Genomic DNA, 20,349 nt, shown 5'->3' with positions numbered 1-20,349 from the left:
GCTAGAAAGAAAGAGGAATTACTGCTTCTTGTAAACTTGCCAAGTTCTTGCTTCCCCAAACACCTTGAGCAATGCTCAGCTCTTCTTCCAGAAGGAAGGCACGTGATTTGCACTAATAACCTATACCTCACGTATGCCTGTGTCTTCACCCTAGGCACTGCTGCCCACTTTAGAGAGTCAGCTTAGCCTCTTCCAAAGGTTATCCACAAATACAATCAATCCTTCAAGGCTTGGACTAACCCCTGCATCTGTTTTAATTATACATTACAGAAAATTATAACTTTATCACATCACTACTTGCTCTTCCTTCCAGGCCAGTGGTAAGGAAATTAAACTGTGGCTTTTGTGCTCTACAATTTACCACACAAGCTGGCAAGTTCCTTGCTTGATTTTCTTTCTTTCAGTCTGCTCCTGATTTAAGAGAGAACTTCATTTCTTGCCTCTGCTGCTCACATCTCTTTACTAGCTCTTTGCAAAAAGCCTTGATGGAGTCAAGTAAATTACTTCTGGTTTCTTTCACCTATTACTTGCTAGTACAGTCTTAGAACTGTTGTAATTAGGAAAATTTGATCCTATTATACCAAGTTAAATTAGGTGTTACAGGATTCTATTTTATTCCCTGCTGTCTTATGAAGAGAACATGAAGGACAGCAGCTGTGAAAAAACAGTTGTTCATGCAGACATTAAGACAAACAGACTTAAAGAGATCATCTTTAAATTGAAATGGAGTTTTCTGAGCTTTGTCTATGCTTGGAGGATGAGTGATGAAATAGTAATTGCCCAAAGTTACAGCACAGCTTGAGCAATCCTGGTATCATCAAGATGTTCATGAATGATGTTGGAGCTTGAGGGACATGTGGACCTGGCTAACAGAAAACAACTGTCAAAGCAGACTCGGAAGGGCAGGTGCCAGGAGGAGGGAGTACCTGCCAGGGTGGCTGAAGTGCAACCACTCTGAATGCAGGGTGGTGCAATTCCAAGGGTTGGGAGAAGATCACAAGTTAAGAAGAAATTCTATTTATTGATCCAGGAAATAAGACTGTGTGGTGGATTGCACTGGGAAGTGGCAGCTCATTTTAATGAGATGACAGATTGTTGTCAGAAAATCAACCAGTTTGTTTCTTCCACAGCTCTTATGTGATCTTCCCTCCCTCTCCAGCAAGGCTTTCTCTTTTCAGAAATTAGGTGCTCTAATGTCAACCTCACCGGTTGGTTGATGATGTATAATAATCACTTAGCTCCTCTACAGTGAGCTCTGTTTCTTAGAGGTTGATCTTTTCTTACACTTCAAATTACCCGTTGGCATCCTTTCCTGACCACAAGGCCAGGTGAAACAGGCATCTTGTAGGTCAGTAATTGCACCCTGCAAACTACTGTCTGCCCTGCCCACTTACACGTGCATCTGCTCTTGTGAAGCCCTAGGCCCTGCGTGGAATGCGAGTCCCCCAGCTCTGTGCAGGTTACTCAAAGGCAGGCAGGTGGCATTTTATTCTTGGGCCCTTGGGCAGAAGACAGGGTCATATCAAGGACAGTATTAGCACAGCACACAGTACCGGGAAGTCGTTAATTGCTTGTATGGACCAACGCCGCCGGGCAGAGCGAGGAGACATCTGTACGTGAAAACATTATACCCAGGAAAAGGGAAGAAAGACACCAAGAAAATTAAAGACAAAGGTAAATAAACTGAAATGAAAAGTGCCCTGAACCAGCAGAGTAAAAGATACTGTTCTCAACGGTTCTGGTACACAATGAACAGTTGCAAAGCACGATCCCCACTTTCATCCTCATACAATTGTACTACACAGCATTACCTATGCCTCTGGCAGAGCAAGGGCTGCTATGTCTGTGCCCCACACCAGCCTCTACGAAGACTTTGGCAAACACAAATCTGAATAAAGTCTTCCACACAGAGTTGTATTACTGCAAGAAGCACTGAACTGTTTAGTGTGACCTTGTTCATACCATGAACTGAGGAGAGGACAACACCTAAGTGCCCCACATGCCTAAACTCCAAACAGTTATAGTCCTCTTGCCTGAAGAGGAAGGCAGCTAAGTGTAAACTGTATAATTTTCATTTTTAACACAGCTGCCCAGTGCCATGGCACAGATACCTGCAGGAAGCTAAATAAACACTCCTGCTTACTCAGATTCCCTTTAACATCCAGCATCCTCCAGAACTTCATTCACTGGAACTTGCTGTAACTGTTCACTTTCATTGTAAACAATATGTCAGAATATTAGAAGGGATGTAGAGGCCTTGGCAGGGCCATGTGGAAATTGTCATAATGGGTTGAGAAACTCATTCAGATTGCTCACTCAATCAAATTCACTGATTGACTATGCTGAATAGCTCCAAAGTAGGCTTTCATTAGTAACTTGAAGATATTTCAGTAGGTACTCAACACAGTATTATAGCAACAACAAACGGAATCTTTCGAAGCACATTACTGTACACTCACTTGAAAAAAAGTTCTGTGTACAGATCTAAGAGTCAACACAATAAAAAGGGCTATTTGGGTCAGGTACAATGTATTTTGCACTTGTTTTCAGCTGATGATAGACAGTCAGGACCATCAACCATGCCTTCAGCCTCTATATCCCCTTGCATCTCACTGCTGGGAGAGCTCTACAGCCAGAAAGTCAAGGCTGGCTGCAGGGCCCCATGGAAAAAGAGAGTAGAAGGCTGCAGCCATGTGCTACAGGTTCCTCCAGCAGGCCTCACAGAGAAGGAGAAAAGGGTTAGTTAAAGGAAATTCAGTATAGTGGAAAAGCAGCAAAACCAAGCTCAGTCCCACCACCAATGCCCTGATGGGAAGCATAAGGACATCACTGTCACCATCCCCATGTACAGCAAGGCTGAGCTGTCCCCAGGTCCCCACTGGCGTGACCCTCTAACTGCAGGGGGAACAAACAATTCCATGGCACCTTCTTTAAGAGTTCAAAACACTGATGGCATTGCCATGGTACAGATAAAGCTCCTCCTTTCTGCTGACTACTGCTCCTCAGCAGGGTTCTTTTGAGGAATGAAAAGGAGGGAGGAAGAAAGGAGGAGTGTGCATGTGTGAATAAAAAGTGAGAAAGAGATATATATATGTGAGTGTATGTGTGTATATATATACACATATTTAAATGAGCACAGAAAGGCTCAGAGCCAGATTTAGTTTCATTTTGGCTTACTAAGGAGCTCTCTGCTGGAATCAGCAGCTCCCCTACCTTTATGGGAACATGACATCTTTCCTGTCTAGCAGTGGGCAAATTTCATTTGTTTGCTAATGGTAGTGATGCCTGTGGTTACTACATGGGATCTAAATACTTGGTTATGGCTGAAAAATTCAGTTTTGGGGCTGAAGTTGTCTGACATCAGAGTTTGATGCACAAAATTTCAACTTTTATTTAATGCAAACATAAAATCCAAGCTTCAGAGCAAGGAGTTAACTAAACTCAGGGTCTGGGCTTTTTAAAACTGTCACAGTGAAATAACAAAAATATGTAGCATTGATCTAACAGAGGCCCTGACATCAACTCCTGAAGAATCAGAAAACATCTGCTGAAGGGAGATACAGGCTTTTTGGGGTTTTTTAAAGACTATTTCATCTGCAAGAACATTTGAACTAGCTCCCTGCTATGGCTCTTACATTTATTCCAGCATGCAAGGAGATAGCTCGGCAGGGGAAGGGGAACACAGGACCTTCCCCTGGCTTTCAGCAGACATGGCTGCACACATGCTTTTGTTCTCTTGAATTCTTTTACACTGTGACAAAAATCTTGTTGCCATCAATACAAGGGCTGGGGAGACGGGTCACATGAAATTGCACCAAGCTGGTTCCACATGTTATTTTTAGCCTTGTCTGTCATCTTAGAGAGGCTGTGTGTCGGAGACAAGCCTGCTGCAGAGGACAGAGGTAGGTCTTTAAATAAACGCTCCTACAAAGACTAGGACAGGCTGTAATTCTTGTACCAGGCAGCACCATTTTCTCTTTTCATCAAAAAAAAGTTTGTGTGGGGAAAAAAAATCAGAATGGGGACTCAGTCTTCTGGGGTCTGTATGGAAGCAGAACTTGCACTGGGGACAGGGGCTCTCCCCGCAGCTGGGAGGTGTAATGACATCATGTAAGCAGGACACAGTCCCACAGACAGGGCTGGCTGTCACATCCAGCTCCACCAGAAAAACAAGACTTCTTTCAGTGCCCAGGAAGGATAAAGGTTCAAGGCTTTGACTTCCTCTGCTCCTGGGACACAAGTTCTGAAACTCTTCTGCCAGCAGAGTGCAGACAGCTTTTGGCTTTCCCTAGGGTACCTGGAAGCTCTTCACTGCTGCAGGAGGTTCATGTCCTCTGCATGGGCAGTGAACAAACTACTCAAATGCCCCGAATTCTGAGGCTCTCAGAGGAAGGTTACTGCATTTTTGCAAGCCACTTCACCCCCTGCTGAAACACAGTTTGTTTCTAACAACCTGCTCAGCCTACTGCTCCCACAGCATCTGCTCCAGGCACATCAGGCCCTCACAGCTGCTTCACAACTACCCTGCCGCCACCCTACAATTACAACAGGTCTTCCTCAACCACTATGTCCCAGAAGGAAACAATCCCACTCTTTTCCAAAGCCTTGTAAACAGGAACAACAGCAAAACCTGCACCTAAACCAGAAGTATGTGGATCAGAAGATCTTCAGAGAATCATGCAGTAATTATTTTTGTTTAAAAAAATGAAAGGTTCAAAGTGGCACATATCCCTGAAAGAGACACCTGAAACAGAAATAACCAACCACATCCCACAGTCCAGGAGAGGTTGACTGTGAGCTGCAGAGAGCCACAACCCTTTGCAGTTATATTGTCAGGGAATACCCACCAGAAGAGCAAGAGCTGCCTACATGTACTTATCTGAAGACTACAACTTCCTAGAGGGTGAGATTTTAACCCTACATAATGCAAAGGGAGACAGTATACAAACACTGTACAATGCTCTGAAGGGAACTGTGAAGGGTCAGCATAGAGAAATATCAAAATAAGCAGGTCAAATGCTAGAGAGGATCGGTAAATAAGTTACTAATAGAAGATAAATCCATTTGACAGAGCTGCCTGTAAAAAGATGTCTTTTCGAGAGCAATATAAAGCTTTTGTTACTAGCAATGCTAAAAGAAAGGAAAACAGATCATGAAAGCTGAAGTGTTGGGAGCAGTGCTTTGGTCTGGTACTTACCCTCTCTTTGTAGTAGAAGGAACTAATGGAGACCTGCTCCTTCTCGCTGCGTGTTGGGCTCCCACTGTACAAACGCAGGTTGCCCGGAGTCTCAGTGCGGATCTTCATCGGAGTAATGAGGCCACTGTGGTATGCTGATAAAGCTGACAGAGACCTGGAAAAAAGGGAAATACACTTTCAGGGGCTTTTCCCACCAAAACTCACACTGAGTGCAGACTCACACTGACATCTCCACTAACCCAAGCTGCCAGCAGTGGTGCCACTGTCTCAACAGAAGTCTCTGCTGAGGCCCAGTGGTGTAATGGCCCAGGCTCTCTGCACTGAGGGCACAGCTAACACTAGAGGGGAGTAGCTCCAGTGTAGGACCTGGTATTTTCCTGCTTTCCTGCCCATGACAGCACCATATCTCAAAAGCCACACAGGGCACTCACCTGGGTGTGGGCTCCATCGGGGACACGGCGCGGTGCATGGTCATGGGCCTCGTGAAATACACCAGGTACCCTGAAGAGACAGGACATGGCATAAAGATCATGCAACAAGGAGTAGATTACTCAGGGGTGGTTCAACTTAAATGACCAGATTTCCCCATGTATCAGAGGCAATGGGCCTCTGATACCCTTAGTGATTTTAAACTGAAAGCAGACAACCACATTCTCTCAACCCAAATCCACTCCCTGCAAACCCACTACAAAGCACAAGGTTTTTGAGATGTTTCTCTCAAAACCACAGTTTCAAGTGGCTTACAGCTGTTAGAGAAAACATGGGAAAAGAAAATGAGCAAATACATGCTGCTGTTTTAACTCTCCACCAGAACATGCCAAGCACTGTTACTCCAGAGGTAAGTGAGGTGATGTTTGGCAATGCAGAGAAACCACTGCAGCTTGTACAACTCTCTTCTCCAACAGGAGAGCCCCAGCCATCCGAGGCCAACTCCAAAGCACTCTCTCACAAGCCTTACCCTGTTTCTTAGCACCTCAAGTGTCTTCAGCCACCTACTCTTGCAAGAATTTCAGGACTTAGCAGGTTTCACTGAGCCTATTCAATACAGTATTATCCTGTTTTACTTTTGCTTGAGAATTCGGTGAGGAAAGCAGCTTTCAAAATGTTCTCAAACTGGGATGCAGTCAGATCCAGAGAAGGCATGTGTGCATCTGAAACAGCTCAGTGAAACTTAATAGCTCTTACTCAGATCTTAACCTGGTTTTTAATGATCTTTACCCCATATATGCTCTCCTGGAAATCTCGGTGTGATTGTACCCCATCTCCCATTTAGGAGAAGTTTCTTAGTGAGCTTGGGAAAGCTATTTTGGACAACAGAAAAAGGGTACAATGAGAAAAGAGTGGTTAGTAACGTGAATATGGTTTCAGCAAGGGGTAAATTCAACCCCAAATCACAGGAATTTTGTGAAGACTGACTGCCAGAATACACCCAGTAATGTGATGATGGTAGTAGAGAACTAGGCAAAGAAAACAGCTATTCGCAGTGTTCTATAAAAAGAGATCTGTCAATACCTCTGGCATGCCACGAGCCAAAGGTTATCTCTTCAGCTAGCCCTGCATTTCCAAATCTTAAAGCCCCACATGCAATGCCAACTGCATACAGTTGCTAACTGGTCTCATCTATAAATTTACCACAGTATCACTACTTTAACACCATTCCTTACTCCTTGCATGGCAGTGACCAAAGCCTCATCTTGTTCAGAGGCAAGTGTTCCCCAGAACATTTAAAAGGACCATTCCCCAGGTAGCTGTCTTAATGTATCAGTGACAGGGCTGACCTGCACCACAGAACCTGGCTCCAGAGGTCCGTGGAAATGGGATGTTAGAGTCCTGGTAGGAGCCATAGGCATTGGAGACCCGGGCGAACGTGGGCAAGGGGGGTGTTACGGAGTTGGACAAAGCGTAGGGATTGCTGGACGTGCTGTCCTCTTGGTTCTGAAACAGAAGTTACCCAAGGTCACACTCCTGCTGCCACAGGAGAGAAATCCAGCTGGAGCACCAGACATGGCAGTGCCAAGCAGCCTCACAGGAGGTGCTCATCCTTTGAGCCACAGCAGACCAAGCTCAGAGCAGTTACTACCTTAACTGCAAAGGCACTTGCAGGCACATTTGCCTTTGAAGAAAAAGCTTCTCTGGCTGCTTGTCCAGAGATTTCTCTCCCACCATAACCATGTAGAAATGCAGAGCTTAACTTGGGGAGAAACAAGAGGAAACTCTACAGAAAAATCTGACCTTCAACTCTGGATATGACTCTCAAGACAGCAAGCTGAGCTGAACATGATACCTCAGTGGTGCACAAAATCTCCTTGAGTGGGAATACCACACAACTGTGGGGTGTCAAATGCAGGTTGGGAATCTTCAAGTGAGGAAGGCAGGTGGTGTAAATTACCGGGGGGACCTCAGGCCTATCTATAGGAATTTTGACAGAAATCTATTCGGATGAAGAATACTACAACTTTGGTCTAAAGGAATTCTTTGAAAGCAGTGGTGCATTGAATCATCAGATTTCCATACAGAGCAGAGAAAGTTCCCACTCTTACAATATTACTGCTGAAACCAAGCAGAATTAAGCCCTTACATGTAAAAAAAAAAAAAATTCCCAGCCCTTTATTTGTGATTAATAAACAAAACCTCTCAGAAAAGAAACTTGAGGAGACTCTCCAGTCTTTTCCGGAATGCTAAAAACACCCACTCCAGTACACTTCACCCACACAAAGACCTAATACCTGACACTGGGATGCTGAGTAGGTATCACAGATCTCTCAGTTAAGAGCAGAGTGTGGCTTGGATTTTTCTGCAGTATCATCCCTACAAAACCTCAGCACAAGGCTGCAGAAAAAACCCAGATTTTCACAGTTTGGGGGTTTTATTCAGGGAAGAAAAGAAAAACCCTAGAATAGGACTAGGAGGATCTTTGACTAAAACTGAGGAGGTAAAGACATCTGCCACTACCTTTCAGAATGAATCCATCAACAACCTGATGCATCTTATCTTCTCTCACAGATGACAACCATGCAGTCAGTGAAATATATTCTGAGATGGGAAGCTACCATGCACCACTAAGATGCTCCAATCTCCAGTCACTCCTGGTAACCTGGATAACAGAGTTCCCCAAAGCAGCAAACCTTCAGGGCCTCATTTGTGGAAAACAAAACACATCTAATCATCCACCCAGCTCTCTTCAACATTAACCAGAAGTGCTCACACAAACATAATGGCCAGTCACAGGGGTCTATTTACACATCTAATGAGGCCAGACTCTCACTACAGAGTCAGAAGTGTGGGGCATGGGAAAAGACAACAAACTAGGGCAGAAAGCCCACGGAGTTCTCCATACCACGACAGACTCCAGCCAGGACACCAGCTGACGCAGGCAAGGCTCCAGGCAGCTCTGGTTCCGCTTCACTTTTTGCAGGGAGGTGTCTTTCAGTATCTGGAATACAAGATGCAACTTGAATTATGGCTGCCTCCACACTTTGCCCACATCCTCTTTGTCTGCAGAACAGCTTAGATGCCAGGACCTGAACAGACCACAGACATCCTCTAACATTCACTGGAGCCGCTGGTGTGCTGTCTGCTCTGAGGAGTGGCTGGTCTGAATTAGCAGGGCCTGTGTAAAAAAAAACCCCTCATTTTTAAATAAGCTTGTGTAGTAGAGCAGGAAGCAACATCCGAGCTCAAAAATAGTATCATTCTGCAGCTGGATGCTTAGCTGGTCATTTTGTCTATTACTGGGTTGAGGGCAACTACATGAGGAGCAGGATGTTAGGGATCCTCAGGCAATACACATCACACTGGAACACAGCAGCAATGAAGAAGCAGTGGAAAAAGGCAAACACTGGGCTGCAACATCAACAAAAACCTCATCCTATAGGTTTCACAATTTATATGTTCAGCATCACCTGTGGTATGTCTTCAGCAAGGTCTGATGTTCGGTTATGTGTCAGGAAAATCCAGACACCAAGTAGCCATCATTTGTACATTTATAAAGATACTCTATACACACCTTTAGCAGCTTTGCCTTCATGGAAGCTGTGATGGAGGTTGGGTTGATGAACTGGAAGGACGGTGCAGCATTATTGGGATACTGGACAGGGAACATCACCAGCATCCTGACTCTGTGGTTGCCGCAGTGCACCGACACCGTACAGCTGCGACTCACTGCATCCATCTGTGAGGAAAAGCAATTGCTCTCTAGTTAGATCTCCCAGGACTTCCCAACTTACAGCGGCTTAAATTTATGCTGAGGGACTGATTCCTCTGCACGTAAGACAAAATCATGCTGTTCTCAAGGGCAGGGAACACTGTGACAGCAAAAAGCCCCAGGCAGATGGGGACAGACTCACGCCCACCAGCAGACCAATATTCCAGAATCTCAGCATCTGGAGATCATGGCCAGCCCAGGTAGCACCAAGAAAGGGGCTCTGCTCCCAACAGCCACTGCACCCCAGCCCACTTCACTTGGCCATGGAAAGCTCCAGGCCCAGTGCAGCAGTAACAGGCACCTTCTATGATCCTGCTCCATGGTCTCAGAAAACTACATCAGGATCATGCCATGAGCTGTGAAACCACCAGGGTGGGGAAAGGAGACAGGCAGCTGCCTCGAATCTCCCAGCCCAGTTCAATGCTGTGCCTCCAGTCAGCTTCCACGCAGAGAGGAGAGTTTGGAGTGCAAGGGAGAGGCCAAAACTGAGGGACAGAGTTCAGGATAGGGAGTGCTCAGCAGAATGGATTCAGAAACAGTTGAAATGAGATCAACTGCATGGAACAAGTCACCTTCCACTCTCCAGTCTAGGCAGAGAGGAAAACACCATCCAGCCTTCTCAAGATCAGCCAGTATACTTACTCTGCTGAAACATTTCTCTCACATCAGGGATTATCCTCTTTCTTACTACCCCTGGCCAAGAGGATCTCTACAGCTCAAAATAAAACTTACTTACAGACAGCAGTCACTGCAGCAAAGAAGGTTCCTCTCTAAAGGCTCCAATAAGCCAGCCTGCCCACATCCCCTCCTAACAAGCCAGCAAAAGCAAACTCTGTACCTCCACATTGACATTTCGGATCTGCACATTGATCAGTGAAAACTCCTGCTGCAGTGTTTGAGGCAGCCCCAGTTGGTCCGTTTTCTTTCCCACCAGGGGGTCATTCAGGAAATCTTCTTTTAAGGCTGACAGGAAAGATGGAAAACAGGTTGAGACAAGCCATAACAGGCAGAGTTTCTCACATGATGTCAGGAGGCAGCCAAGGCAGGTTTTCCTCTGCTCTTCTGACACATGGAGGTATGAGTTTTACCTGGCAAGGACCTGTGAGCTGGAGGGTCTCAGCTGTTGTTTAGACGCAAGTTTCTGACCCTTCTCTTCAAAAAACCAAACCTGTCTGCACACAGCGTTCCCAGGAAAGTTACAGAACCTGCCTGTACTCTGTACAGTCCTAAATGGTCCTTCTCTTCTCATGTGAGACCCTTTTTCCTCCCTACACAGTGCTGCTAGAGTCACGATCGGCTGAAGTGGAGCGTCTCAGCGCAGCAGGAAAGAACTGCAGCCAAAGCAGTCTCCAGGAGGAGCTCTGGTCTTTGGGACTAACACTCCACCACTCCTGACTTCCAGGGAAAGCTTCCAAAGCATAACAATGCTTTGGGAGAGAGCAGGGAGTATTTCTGGTCCTAATAGAAGCCTAATTCATTTGTAACAGCCATTTTCATTTAATGTTGCAAAGCACTCTAGTGCTTTAACAGCCCTTAAAGACTCATCAAAATACTGGGTCTAACTCTCCAGTTCCAACAGTTTTCAGGAGGACAACAACCCCTGAAGGCCAGAACACATTTAAACAGCCAGACAAGCGCTGCAGGACACAAAGAATTACAGTTAAGATAACAAACTTCACTGAGTTTTGGAAGAATTGGTCTCTGCCTGTGGTTGTGCCTGGCTTTTGCCTCATTTCTTGCTCTTTACCTCTACTGGGGCATTTTGCTGTGGCACCACTTCTTAAGAAGGCTAAATCATTTTTTTTTATGATGGTTCCAAGGACAGAAGGGAAGTCCTGATTTTTCAGCTGTCATTTTCACACTTGCAGTATCAAATTGCACAGACTATTCCTAGCAAAAAAACACCCAAAAAACCAAATGAAAAGAAATGCAAAAAGTTGACCTTTTACAGGCATTCACCGAGAAGTTACTGACTTTGCTGTTGGGACAAATATCTGGTATTACCACTGCCCAATGGCTTGCTGGATTTGGTTAAGTAGGATGCTTAGCCAATCATTCTTGTTTGCAATTTTATTACAGTGCTTAGATATATTCCAGAAAAGGGAGCTGAAAAGGAGATTAAAGGAAGATCAGTGGCTCTCAGGAAAGATAATTATTTCTAGCTCAAGACAGCATATAGCTTACTGAAAAGCCATCTCTGAGGTTCCCAGTATGGGCAGTACCCTCCCTTTGTCTTCTCCTCCCATTCCCTTCCAATTAGTTTTTAATCCTCCAAAGCCACGCATTTGTACAGATTCCTAAAGCTCCTCTATAAGCAGCAGGGAGAGCTTGCACAGCGAAGGCACAGCTGGGGCTCTCTCATTCACCTGCAGAGTGCTGTTCTCTTCAAAGATCCCCCAAAGTGCTTTACTAATATAACATGAAGGCTTTGTCTGCAGCTTAAATGCAGCCACCCCCAGGGTGAAAAATCAAGAGTCCACAATACCTTTTGGCTAGGAAGAACTGAAATTCCTACCTAGGGATTTGCTTGTACATTAATCCTGCAGTTGTGTTATTTGCAGCAAAATCTACCCTGCTACAGAAAAGCCGTATCATTCCCTTTGGCCACAAGGAAAACCATACCAGTCTGAACCAAAGAAGAAACCACAGAGAAACCAGACCCACACAGAAACCACATGGGATGTATGGATGTGCCTCATCAGGGACAGTGAAAGAGTCCACTCTCTCCTGTGGAAAAAAGAGAGATCAGGCAGCCAGAATGCTCCCAGCTGGAGCAAGAGAGGTTGTGCTGCCCCAGAAGTACTGCTCATAGTGAGCACAGGTAGCTGGGACTTTTTCTATCATCTTCTAAAACCCTGACATAGACAGAAGTTCTGATGTCTTTCAGAAACTTGTTCTGTTACCACACAGGACAGGAGGCAGAAAGGAACTTCACTGGCGATTGCTGAGCAGGAAACTTCCAGTAAGGAAGAGATGCTTTCACTAAGGGACCTCACAACTGCTCCTTTATTCAAAGGACAGACATTAAACCACTTATCCCCTTCTCTGCAGTTTATTGGCAAGCAAAGGGAGAATCAAATTGCTTCCCCATAAACCCATCACGTGGGGATCCATTTGTGGCATGGCTACAGCACAGAAAGGAGCTGTGAATTTAAACCCAAACTGGCATAAAGGCATTGGTGAATCCAATTCTTCTTCCTCAGGGTAGCTGTAGAAATCTCTTTAGATACCTTTTTTCCATGCACATCACCACCATGTGATGCTATAACCGCTTCTATTCTTGTACTTACACTGTTCAAACACTAACTCTGAATGTTTAACCTGGCCAGAGCCTTAACCACACAAACCCTCCTTCATGTTCCTTCCTTGCATGCCTTCTTTTCTGTAGGGACAAACAAACACTTTCTATCAAAGTCTCTCCCATCCACCCCTCAGTATCTCAGAAGCCAGAGATACTATCCCTCCCGCTCTGCTCTGCCAGCCTTCAGCCACCTCTCATCAATACATGACCAAAAATGCATGACCTGTCTCTGTATCTACTTCTGGTGAAGACACCAGCAAACACCTCGTGGTTAGATCAGTTCACACAGGGACCCCAGCAGAAGTGTTTAGGTACCAGGTGTGATGTAAGCAGCTTGTGTCAGAGTGCCTTACTCACACACTCCCTCTTCTGTGGGCTCATCTCTCGGCTTAAACTAATCTATCTTCTTAAAAGGCAGAACTTACTTCTGATTGCCTTACTTTTGGCAACAAGCCACAGCTACAACCTAAAGAGAATGCAGTTAAATTAAAATCATGACAAGGAAGAGCTTCATTTTACAGCTAGAATCATTGTGTTAAAAGAGAAAATACTTGGGAGGACCATCCTGAGGCACCCCTAGTGCTTTTCCTCTGCCCTGATGAGGAATCCATTAACCTTTGAAACAGCAGGTTGCGCTTTGCCTGTGATGTTTTCTTACGCCAAAATGTATCTTCTTCCCAACACAAAGATGCTGGCATTTGAGGTTCCACAAGCCATCACTTCTCACCTTCCTCATCCCCATGTCCAGAGTTATGCTGGGGCTCTGCATCCTGAGGGTGAAGGGTCTTGTCTGGCTCTGGCAGATGAGAAATCCCATCGATGAGGTCCTCGACTCCATCCAGGATATCATTAGCACAGAGCTGAAAAGAACAAACACACCCACATGCTGCACAACAGAATCCAAGCTGTGGGAAGAGCCACCACTAAACAACTCACTTCTCCAGACAGATGGATTTGCAAGGTAGGTCTGTCCACGCAACAGTCATGACTAAGACTGCATTGTTCCTGTGACAAAGACAGGTGATCTTCCACTTTCCAGCACCTTCAACTATGTCACCTCAGACAGCCTGGCCAATCTCCTGCTCACTTAAAAAGCCACTTAATTGACAGGGCCAGTCTAAGTAATAGAGGTTTACCTTTAGTCAAAATTAAAACTGATATGACTTTAATTCCTTGAATTAATTTGTTAAAACTAGTTTAGTTTTTTAAATCAAGTTTAATAGTAGCACAGTTTCTGCATTTGATATTTACACTCCAGTAGGATCTAGAGACCCAGGTGCATATGTGGGGCCCTATTGTTCTAGGTCCTGTATCAAAATGAGACTGTAAAACCCTGGATTTTAAGTTCAGCACAGGAAAACTGGGAAGATGAAAGGAAGAGAAAGGGTAAGGGTGTGATGTAGCAAATTACATCATTGGTCACCAGCAACATGCCATCATGTGTGTAGTTTGATCCAGACAAAGACAAGGACAAAAGAGCAGGAGCCAGCAGAGGAAAAATAAAAGGAAAAATAAAGGCTCTGACATGAATGAACAATTGATTTAAAGACAGGAAAGAAATCAAATGTTCACAAATATATCAGGTAGGAGTAAAGGGTCATTTTTCACAGAGAAAGTTTGTTACAGACCTGCAGGACTCCTGCAGGATCTGTGCTGGGACACATGCTTCTCAAGATATTCATTAAAAACCTGGAATAGGAGGTGAATAGCGAAATGACCAGGTTTGCTGACGCCACCAAGTTTTTCAGGGCAGTAACAAGTGTGGCTGATGGCAAACAATCACAGAAGGACCTTACCAGAGTAACTGTATTAAAAGATGAACTTTGGCTCAGGTAAATATAAAGCAACACACATTGGGAAAAAATGGCAAGTTCAAGCTGAGGGAACAACATGTAGAAGCCAGACTAAGCTGATGACTTCATGGAATTATGCCAAACAATTTAAAAACTAAACTGAGCACTGAGAATTCTTCGGAAAGAACAAAGCTCAGATCCCTATCCCCAAAGGTATATAGTAGAACTGAAAAAGGGTCGTGAAAGGCAAAAGGACAATCAAAGAGAATTCTAGTACAAAGGACAAATTAAATCAAGATCTCTTGACTTGAAAAAGGAGGCAGCTGAGAAGGGATATGATGGAGGGCTACAGAATCATCAGTAACACAGAGAATATGGCTCATTTCATCTTCAATGGTACGAAATTAGGTGGCAAAATAAACAAATGAGCTGGTTTTCCACACAACATGCAGAAAACCCTTGAAACTCCCTGTTGCTAAGATGTTTAAGGTGACAAAAATGTACACAGGTCCAAGAAAAGACAGAACACATCTGTGGAAGTGAAACTCATCAAGCTCTACCAAATACAAAGACGCCAGACTCAATGAGCCTCGAAGCTGCAAACTGTAGGAGGCTGACAGGGCATTTGAGAGAAACATCACTCCATGCCTGCCTCATTCTTATCCCCTCCCAAGACATCAGCTGAAGATGTGACAGGGCCATGTGGCTCACTGTGGCCATATGAACCTCTGGTATGAGCCAGCACAGCTGTTCTAGTAATTGCATCAGAATCTGTAACTGCTGCAGATCCACACACTCACACCACCCACCCCAGGCTTAGAGGCAATGGACACAAGGTGAGGGAGAGGAGGGCACAATCCCTACATATACCTGGCATCTAAACAGCCAAGAAATACAGCCTTGCAGCCATGGACATGGCATTTTAGAGGCAATGCAGGCAGCAACTGCCCTCTACCTTCCCCAAACAAAATTCTGCATTTAATGTTAGACAACAAAGCAGCTTCACACAGCCACAGAAACTTTTGAGAGACAGGCTCAAAAGAGAAGCCCCCTCACAGGTCTCCCTGGGGATGTTTTGGGGCTGGAGCAGAAGAGGAAAGTGAAGCAGCAGCTGGCTGCTGTGTCTGCAGCTCTAGGATATCAGAGGAGTGACTGGGAGTGCAAGGAAGGGGAGGTGAAGGCAGCCTGTAAGAAAACTGCCTACTGTTAAAGAGCCAGAGTGCTCATGTACCCTCTGCAGCTGAGAGTCAATCCGCCACATCCGCAGGGTCTGATCCCGGGACCACGTAACCAGCTGGTAATCTTTAGAGCCTAAAGAGGACAGAAACAATTAGAGACCCTGCTGGAAAACAGAGACTATCTCAGCCCTGTGTTCAGTGCAAACAGATTCAAACAAGCCAGCAGGCACATCCAATGGATAAGGCACTAAACTGAAAGGCAGAGCAAGTTCTTTTCTACTTGGGATTGACCCAGGTACATCAGCTTTGTGCCTCCCCACACCACAGTTACCACACCCCTAAACAGGCTGTGATTTACAAGCCAAAAGCACAAAGTATAATGAATGTGGCACAAGTTTTCCAACCAGGAATGAACAAGATACACAAGAATATTTATTTAAATAGAAGAAATAGTATTGTAAAAATAAATGTTTCTCAACTATAACTGTAAAGTGAAAATGTATTTTAGTTCATCAAATCTGTTTCAAAAAGTAGATGTTTTAAAACATTTCTAAGCTAAGAGAAAGTGGTTCTGCCCTTCCTCTTTTTGCTTCTGAAAGAGTTGGGTGATGCCAAGTTCAGGTTGTAAGGAAATAGATCTAACCACATACTATCTATCAGGCAGAGGTACACAGACCTATTTATGTCCATGTTTAGGTCTTGTGATACAGTTTTAAGTTTCCCTTGTCAAACAGCTGCTATGCTTAGGAATTTGCTGCTGCACAGCTGCTTCCTACACCCCTCTGCTGAGGCATAGGGGCTGTCTAAATACAGCACAACGGACTCTGTGGAAGGAAATTTGTGCTATCTTGGTTGTCTCCACACTGAAGCAGACTTAGAATGTTTGTGTGATTGATTTACGTTGCTTGAGACAAGCAAGACATCCAGTCTCGGGTATGTATCTATTAACTCAGCTAAGAAAACCAACTGTAGCTCAAGCCTGTTTCAGTGTTCATTCACAAACTGTCTTAGACTGTGCCTCCAGATCCTAACATAGTTCTCCACTGCTCTCCTCTTTTTGAAAGAGGAAAATCAAGGTATGGAGAAGGAGATGACTTAACTGAATGGCCCCAGCAGCTGGTGGCCAAGGGCTGGACCAGCAGTTTTACACAGCACTGCAAAGCTGTAGCACAAGTGACACCAAAGCCAGACATGCACATTCTGGCAGTGGCAGCCAAGGTGCTGGAAACAAAGTTGTGCTCTGTGTGGTTATGCAACCTCTGGTATGGAATCTCCTGTTCTTAGCTGCTTACACTAGAAAATTTAGTCAGCACTGAACTCTAGCAGCAGACTCTCTATCCCATGTTATTCCTCCCTTGCCTTGTCCAGCAAACAAGTAAGGTGAGCTTGCTGGGCCTGTGGTCTGGGATATGCTGGAGGCAGCTGATCCAGGCCATGATATGAGGGGTTGACTGGTTAGCCTGCAGCTCTGAGCAGAGGCAGGGTGCCTGCACTCATGCACCTATCTAATAATTTGCACAGTTTATTCTGAAAGATTCATTTAAAAAGAGACTCCCGGGAGAGTGGAAGCAATGAGAGTCACCACTGACCCACTCAATATTTGTAGATTTGCTTTGTTAGCATGGAAACAAGGCAGTGCTTCCATGGGCACTGCCATAAAACCAGTACAGAACAGCTGTAGTTTGAGGTGGGCAGTGGGGGGCAGGAAGGTGAGCAGGAGCTACTCCAAAGAAAGGCAAGAGTCAAACAGCAACAGCATTGCAACCAGAAGCCAGGTCTCCACACCCCTGGTTAGCTGACAGCCACAGCGCAGGGAAGAGAGCACATTCAGCCCTGAACTCACCTTCTTTCTGCTTCCTCCACTGAAATTCCAGCACCACATCATCATGTCCCACAAAAGTGTGGACAGGCGTGTTCAGGTCAAAGACATTCCAGAGGAGGAGACTGTTTTCCCGACGGAGTTGGGGGACCATCACCGTCACCAGCCCATTGCTGAAAGGCTTGAGAGAGAAGCATCCTTCCAGTTAGCCAGGGAGAGTTATGTTCCCATCCTGCTATTATACTCTCATTTTTCCCTTTTCCCACTAACACAAATGCAAAGGTTTTAAATGAGCTCAGCACAAAACAGAATCAGGCCAAAAACTGGGTAGGTCCAAGGCAACTGCTGTGCAAAACCACTGTGTTTCAAGGGGTAAGATGTAGTACACTGAGATACTCAATGCAGCTTACTTAAGATGAGTAACTTCTTTTGCTGCTTCCTCACTTTTCAGCTGCAAGGCTGGAGGGATTTCACCAGACTTCTCACTGAGGATCCTTACTGCAATCTGCCTGGAGCTGCAAGAACTGCTACCTGGAGACTGAGCCCCAGCAGCTCCTCAGGGTCACAGTGCTCAGAGGAACATGGAACCCAATCCTACACCCCTTGCTGTCAGGACAGGGAAAGGCGATCAAAGATTCAAGGCACAGCACTGGCTTCAGGCCACATTCAGATCTCTGGGGAAGAAAACAGTTATGACTGATGTAAGGAGCCTTAGCTTCACATAGGTGGGTGCTTGCTCACTCCTTCTCCTGAATGCCCCCACTATGGATGCTGCTTTTCTAGGTCTTTTAGGCACCAAGGATTTTTAAAATCAACTTAATAATGTCCACAAGTAGAACTGGTGAGAAGCCCTTGGGCGGTTCTTTATTTAATGCCTCTTTGTGCATTCTTCTCAGAGCACAAGTGGAGCTGGTGGGAGTTTCTCACTCACCGTGTATCTTGCCTTCCAGACAGGAACCTGGCAGGGAAGGATATTGAGGTATTTCCGAGGCTGACGGTAATCCCAGAACTTAAAAAAAAAAAAAACAACAAACCAAGAGAAAGGCAAGCAAAGGCAGGAGTCAGCTGGCTATACTTTCAGGCTGTAGTTTTCCACATGGCTTGCAGATAGAACAGACCAAAAAGCATGCCAGGGTGCCCACAGCATCATTAGTAATCCCATTCATTAACAGCAGAGACGGCCCCAAAGGACAAATACCAAGCTATCAGCGTCTGGCAGCATCCCTTAGAAAATGAGTGACTTGGGGTCATATTCACAGTGATCATAGCTTGAGTAATTAGAGCAGGGAGACAGGCAGCCTGCTTGGGCTTTCAGAGCTACAAGGTACCCTGCAGGCTGCCAGCCAGTGTGCCAGTCCAGGCTGGAGGCAGGCCCACCCTGCTGTTACTGCTAATTTTCTAATGAAGAATCTAACCTTTTGCTTTGCTAGAATACACATCAATTGCATTCGCCTCAGAGCTTAGCTCAATGTGAATGAACTCCATTTGGCTGACATACAAAGCATGCTATTTCCCCTCAAGTAAGAGGCCCTGCACAGCAGTGCTTGTGGCAGTCTCTTATTGATAATCCTGCTCAATATGAGTTTGGAAACTCCAGGGGCTGAAGTATGTCTCCCCTCAAGTTGCTGTAATCAGCTTGAGGCTGGCAACACTGCATTTCGGGGAAAAAGGCTCTTCTGGCATTTGTGGTCTGCTCCTTTCTGGCAAGCAACAGGCAGAGGCAGTTGTTTTCAGCTTCAATACTGCCCTGATCACCACAGATATGTGGCAAACATATGTGCACCCATTCTCCAATGACCTCTCGGCCTGTTCTGAAAGTGCAGTCCTGGCTCAACACACCAGGTGGCCAGAAACCAAACAATGAAGATCCAGATCTTGCCAATGGCAAAGCACTCCCCCAAATTCAGCAGCAGCAGCAGGGGATCTGCTCCACCATCCTTCCACCTCCCTAGCAGGAATTGCAGAAGCAACACTTACCCTGACAGAGTTGTCCTGGCTGGAAGTGGCCAGTGTATACTCATTGTCAGGATGCCAGTCCAGACCATGGATTTTGGAGAGATGAGCTGCCAAATACTCCACTGCAGTGCTGGGTTTCTGCAAGGAGAGACATTGTCCTTTTCAGCGCAGGACTCCTGAAATTTGGTCTAGTTCTTTGGCATAAAAAGAGACACTGTAACAAGGGCAAGACAGTTAGAACAACCACCCCTGCTGGGGAACAGCAAATAGCTCAGCAAAAGTAGTTGAAGAAAAAAATCGTTTAAAGGTGTGGCAAATTCCAGTCACCAAGCGCACCTAACCCTAAACCATGCTTTATACTCAGTTTAACAGTTAAGTACTATGAGATCAAAAGGAAAATGTTAATGGACACAGTTTCTGAGGAAGGAGGCTACCTACATATCCTCTTCAGGCTCTTGGACTCCCAATTCTCTCTAATTTAAACTGACTCATGAGAGAGATTTGGGATAAAGTAGTACATTTCCTCAGTATTTATCTGTCACCAGAGGAATGTCTGTATTGGGTAGGTGGGAATATGTACAGACTGCTCAAAAAGCCCTCAGCTTACCCTTTTGTCCCATATTCGGACATCCCCATCGTGGCTTGTTGCTAAACAGTTGGCATTTTTCTTGTTCCATTTCACCTGGGAAGCTCCAGCTGCAGCACAAACACAGCAATCCAAAACAAGTAATTAAAGAGAAAACAGCACAGTAGTCCCATGGCCAGGGCCAAGAGCTGCTCTTAGCCCAGGAAAGGCAGTTCAGAGGAAGGATATCCCAGAAGCCATCATAAAGGACGGCATGAAAATTATTAACTCCTGATTCCTCAGTGTATCATTTGTATCCTCAGGACAGCAAAGCAA

General features: G+C 45.3%; 1 protein-coding gene across 3 annotated transcripts in view; it reads right to left on the bottom strand.

Moving 5' to 3' along the window:
* WDR59 (WD repeat domain 59) overlaps nt 1-20,349 on the bottom strand; it is a 48,934-nt gene that overhangs the window by 14,557 nt on the left and 14,028 nt on the right. For 2 of the 3 annotated variants that reach the window (XR_014226781.1, XM_082289889.1), the window contains exons 7-18: nt 20,056-20,144; nt 19,470-19,586; nt 18,424-18,501; nt 17,517-17,673; nt 15,727-15,806; nt 13,430-13,562; nt 10,240-10,364; nt 9,204-9,368; nt 8,535-8,630; nt 6,976-7,132; nt 5,629-5,698; nt 5,198-5,351 (exon numbers count right to left, since the gene is read on the bottom strand). Coding sequence is in view for 2 of the 3 variants with exons in the window: in XM_082289889.1 (XP_082146015.1) it covers nt 5,198-5,351; nt 5,629-5,698; nt 6,976-7,132; nt 8,535-8,630; nt 9,204-9,368; nt 10,240-10,364; nt 13,430-13,562; nt 15,727-15,806; nt 17,517-17,673; nt 18,424-18,501; nt 19,470-19,586; nt 20,056-20,144 (1,421 nt within the window). In the remaining variant the exon portion in view is untranslated. Of the gene's footprint in view, nt 1-5,197; nt 5,352-5,628; nt 5,699-6,975; nt 7,133-8,534; nt 8,631-9,203; nt 9,369-10,239; nt 10,365-13,429; nt 13,563-15,726; nt 15,807-17,516; nt 17,674-18,423; nt 18,502-19,469; nt 19,587-20,055; nt 20,145-20,349 lie in introns of those variants that run through there. The other variant, XM_082289890.1, reaches the window with a different exon arrangement.

The sequence above is a fragment of the Coloeus monedula genome, assembly GCF_965178545.1.
Source record: "Coloeus monedula genome assembly, chromosome: 13".
In the NCBI taxonomy this organism is placed as follows: Eukaryota; Metazoa; Chordata; class Aves; order Passeriformes; family Corvidae; genus Coloeus; species Coloeus monedula.
The sequence above is the reverse complement of the archived record's forward strand: the minus strand, read 5'-3'. Positions and strand labels throughout refer to the sequence as shown.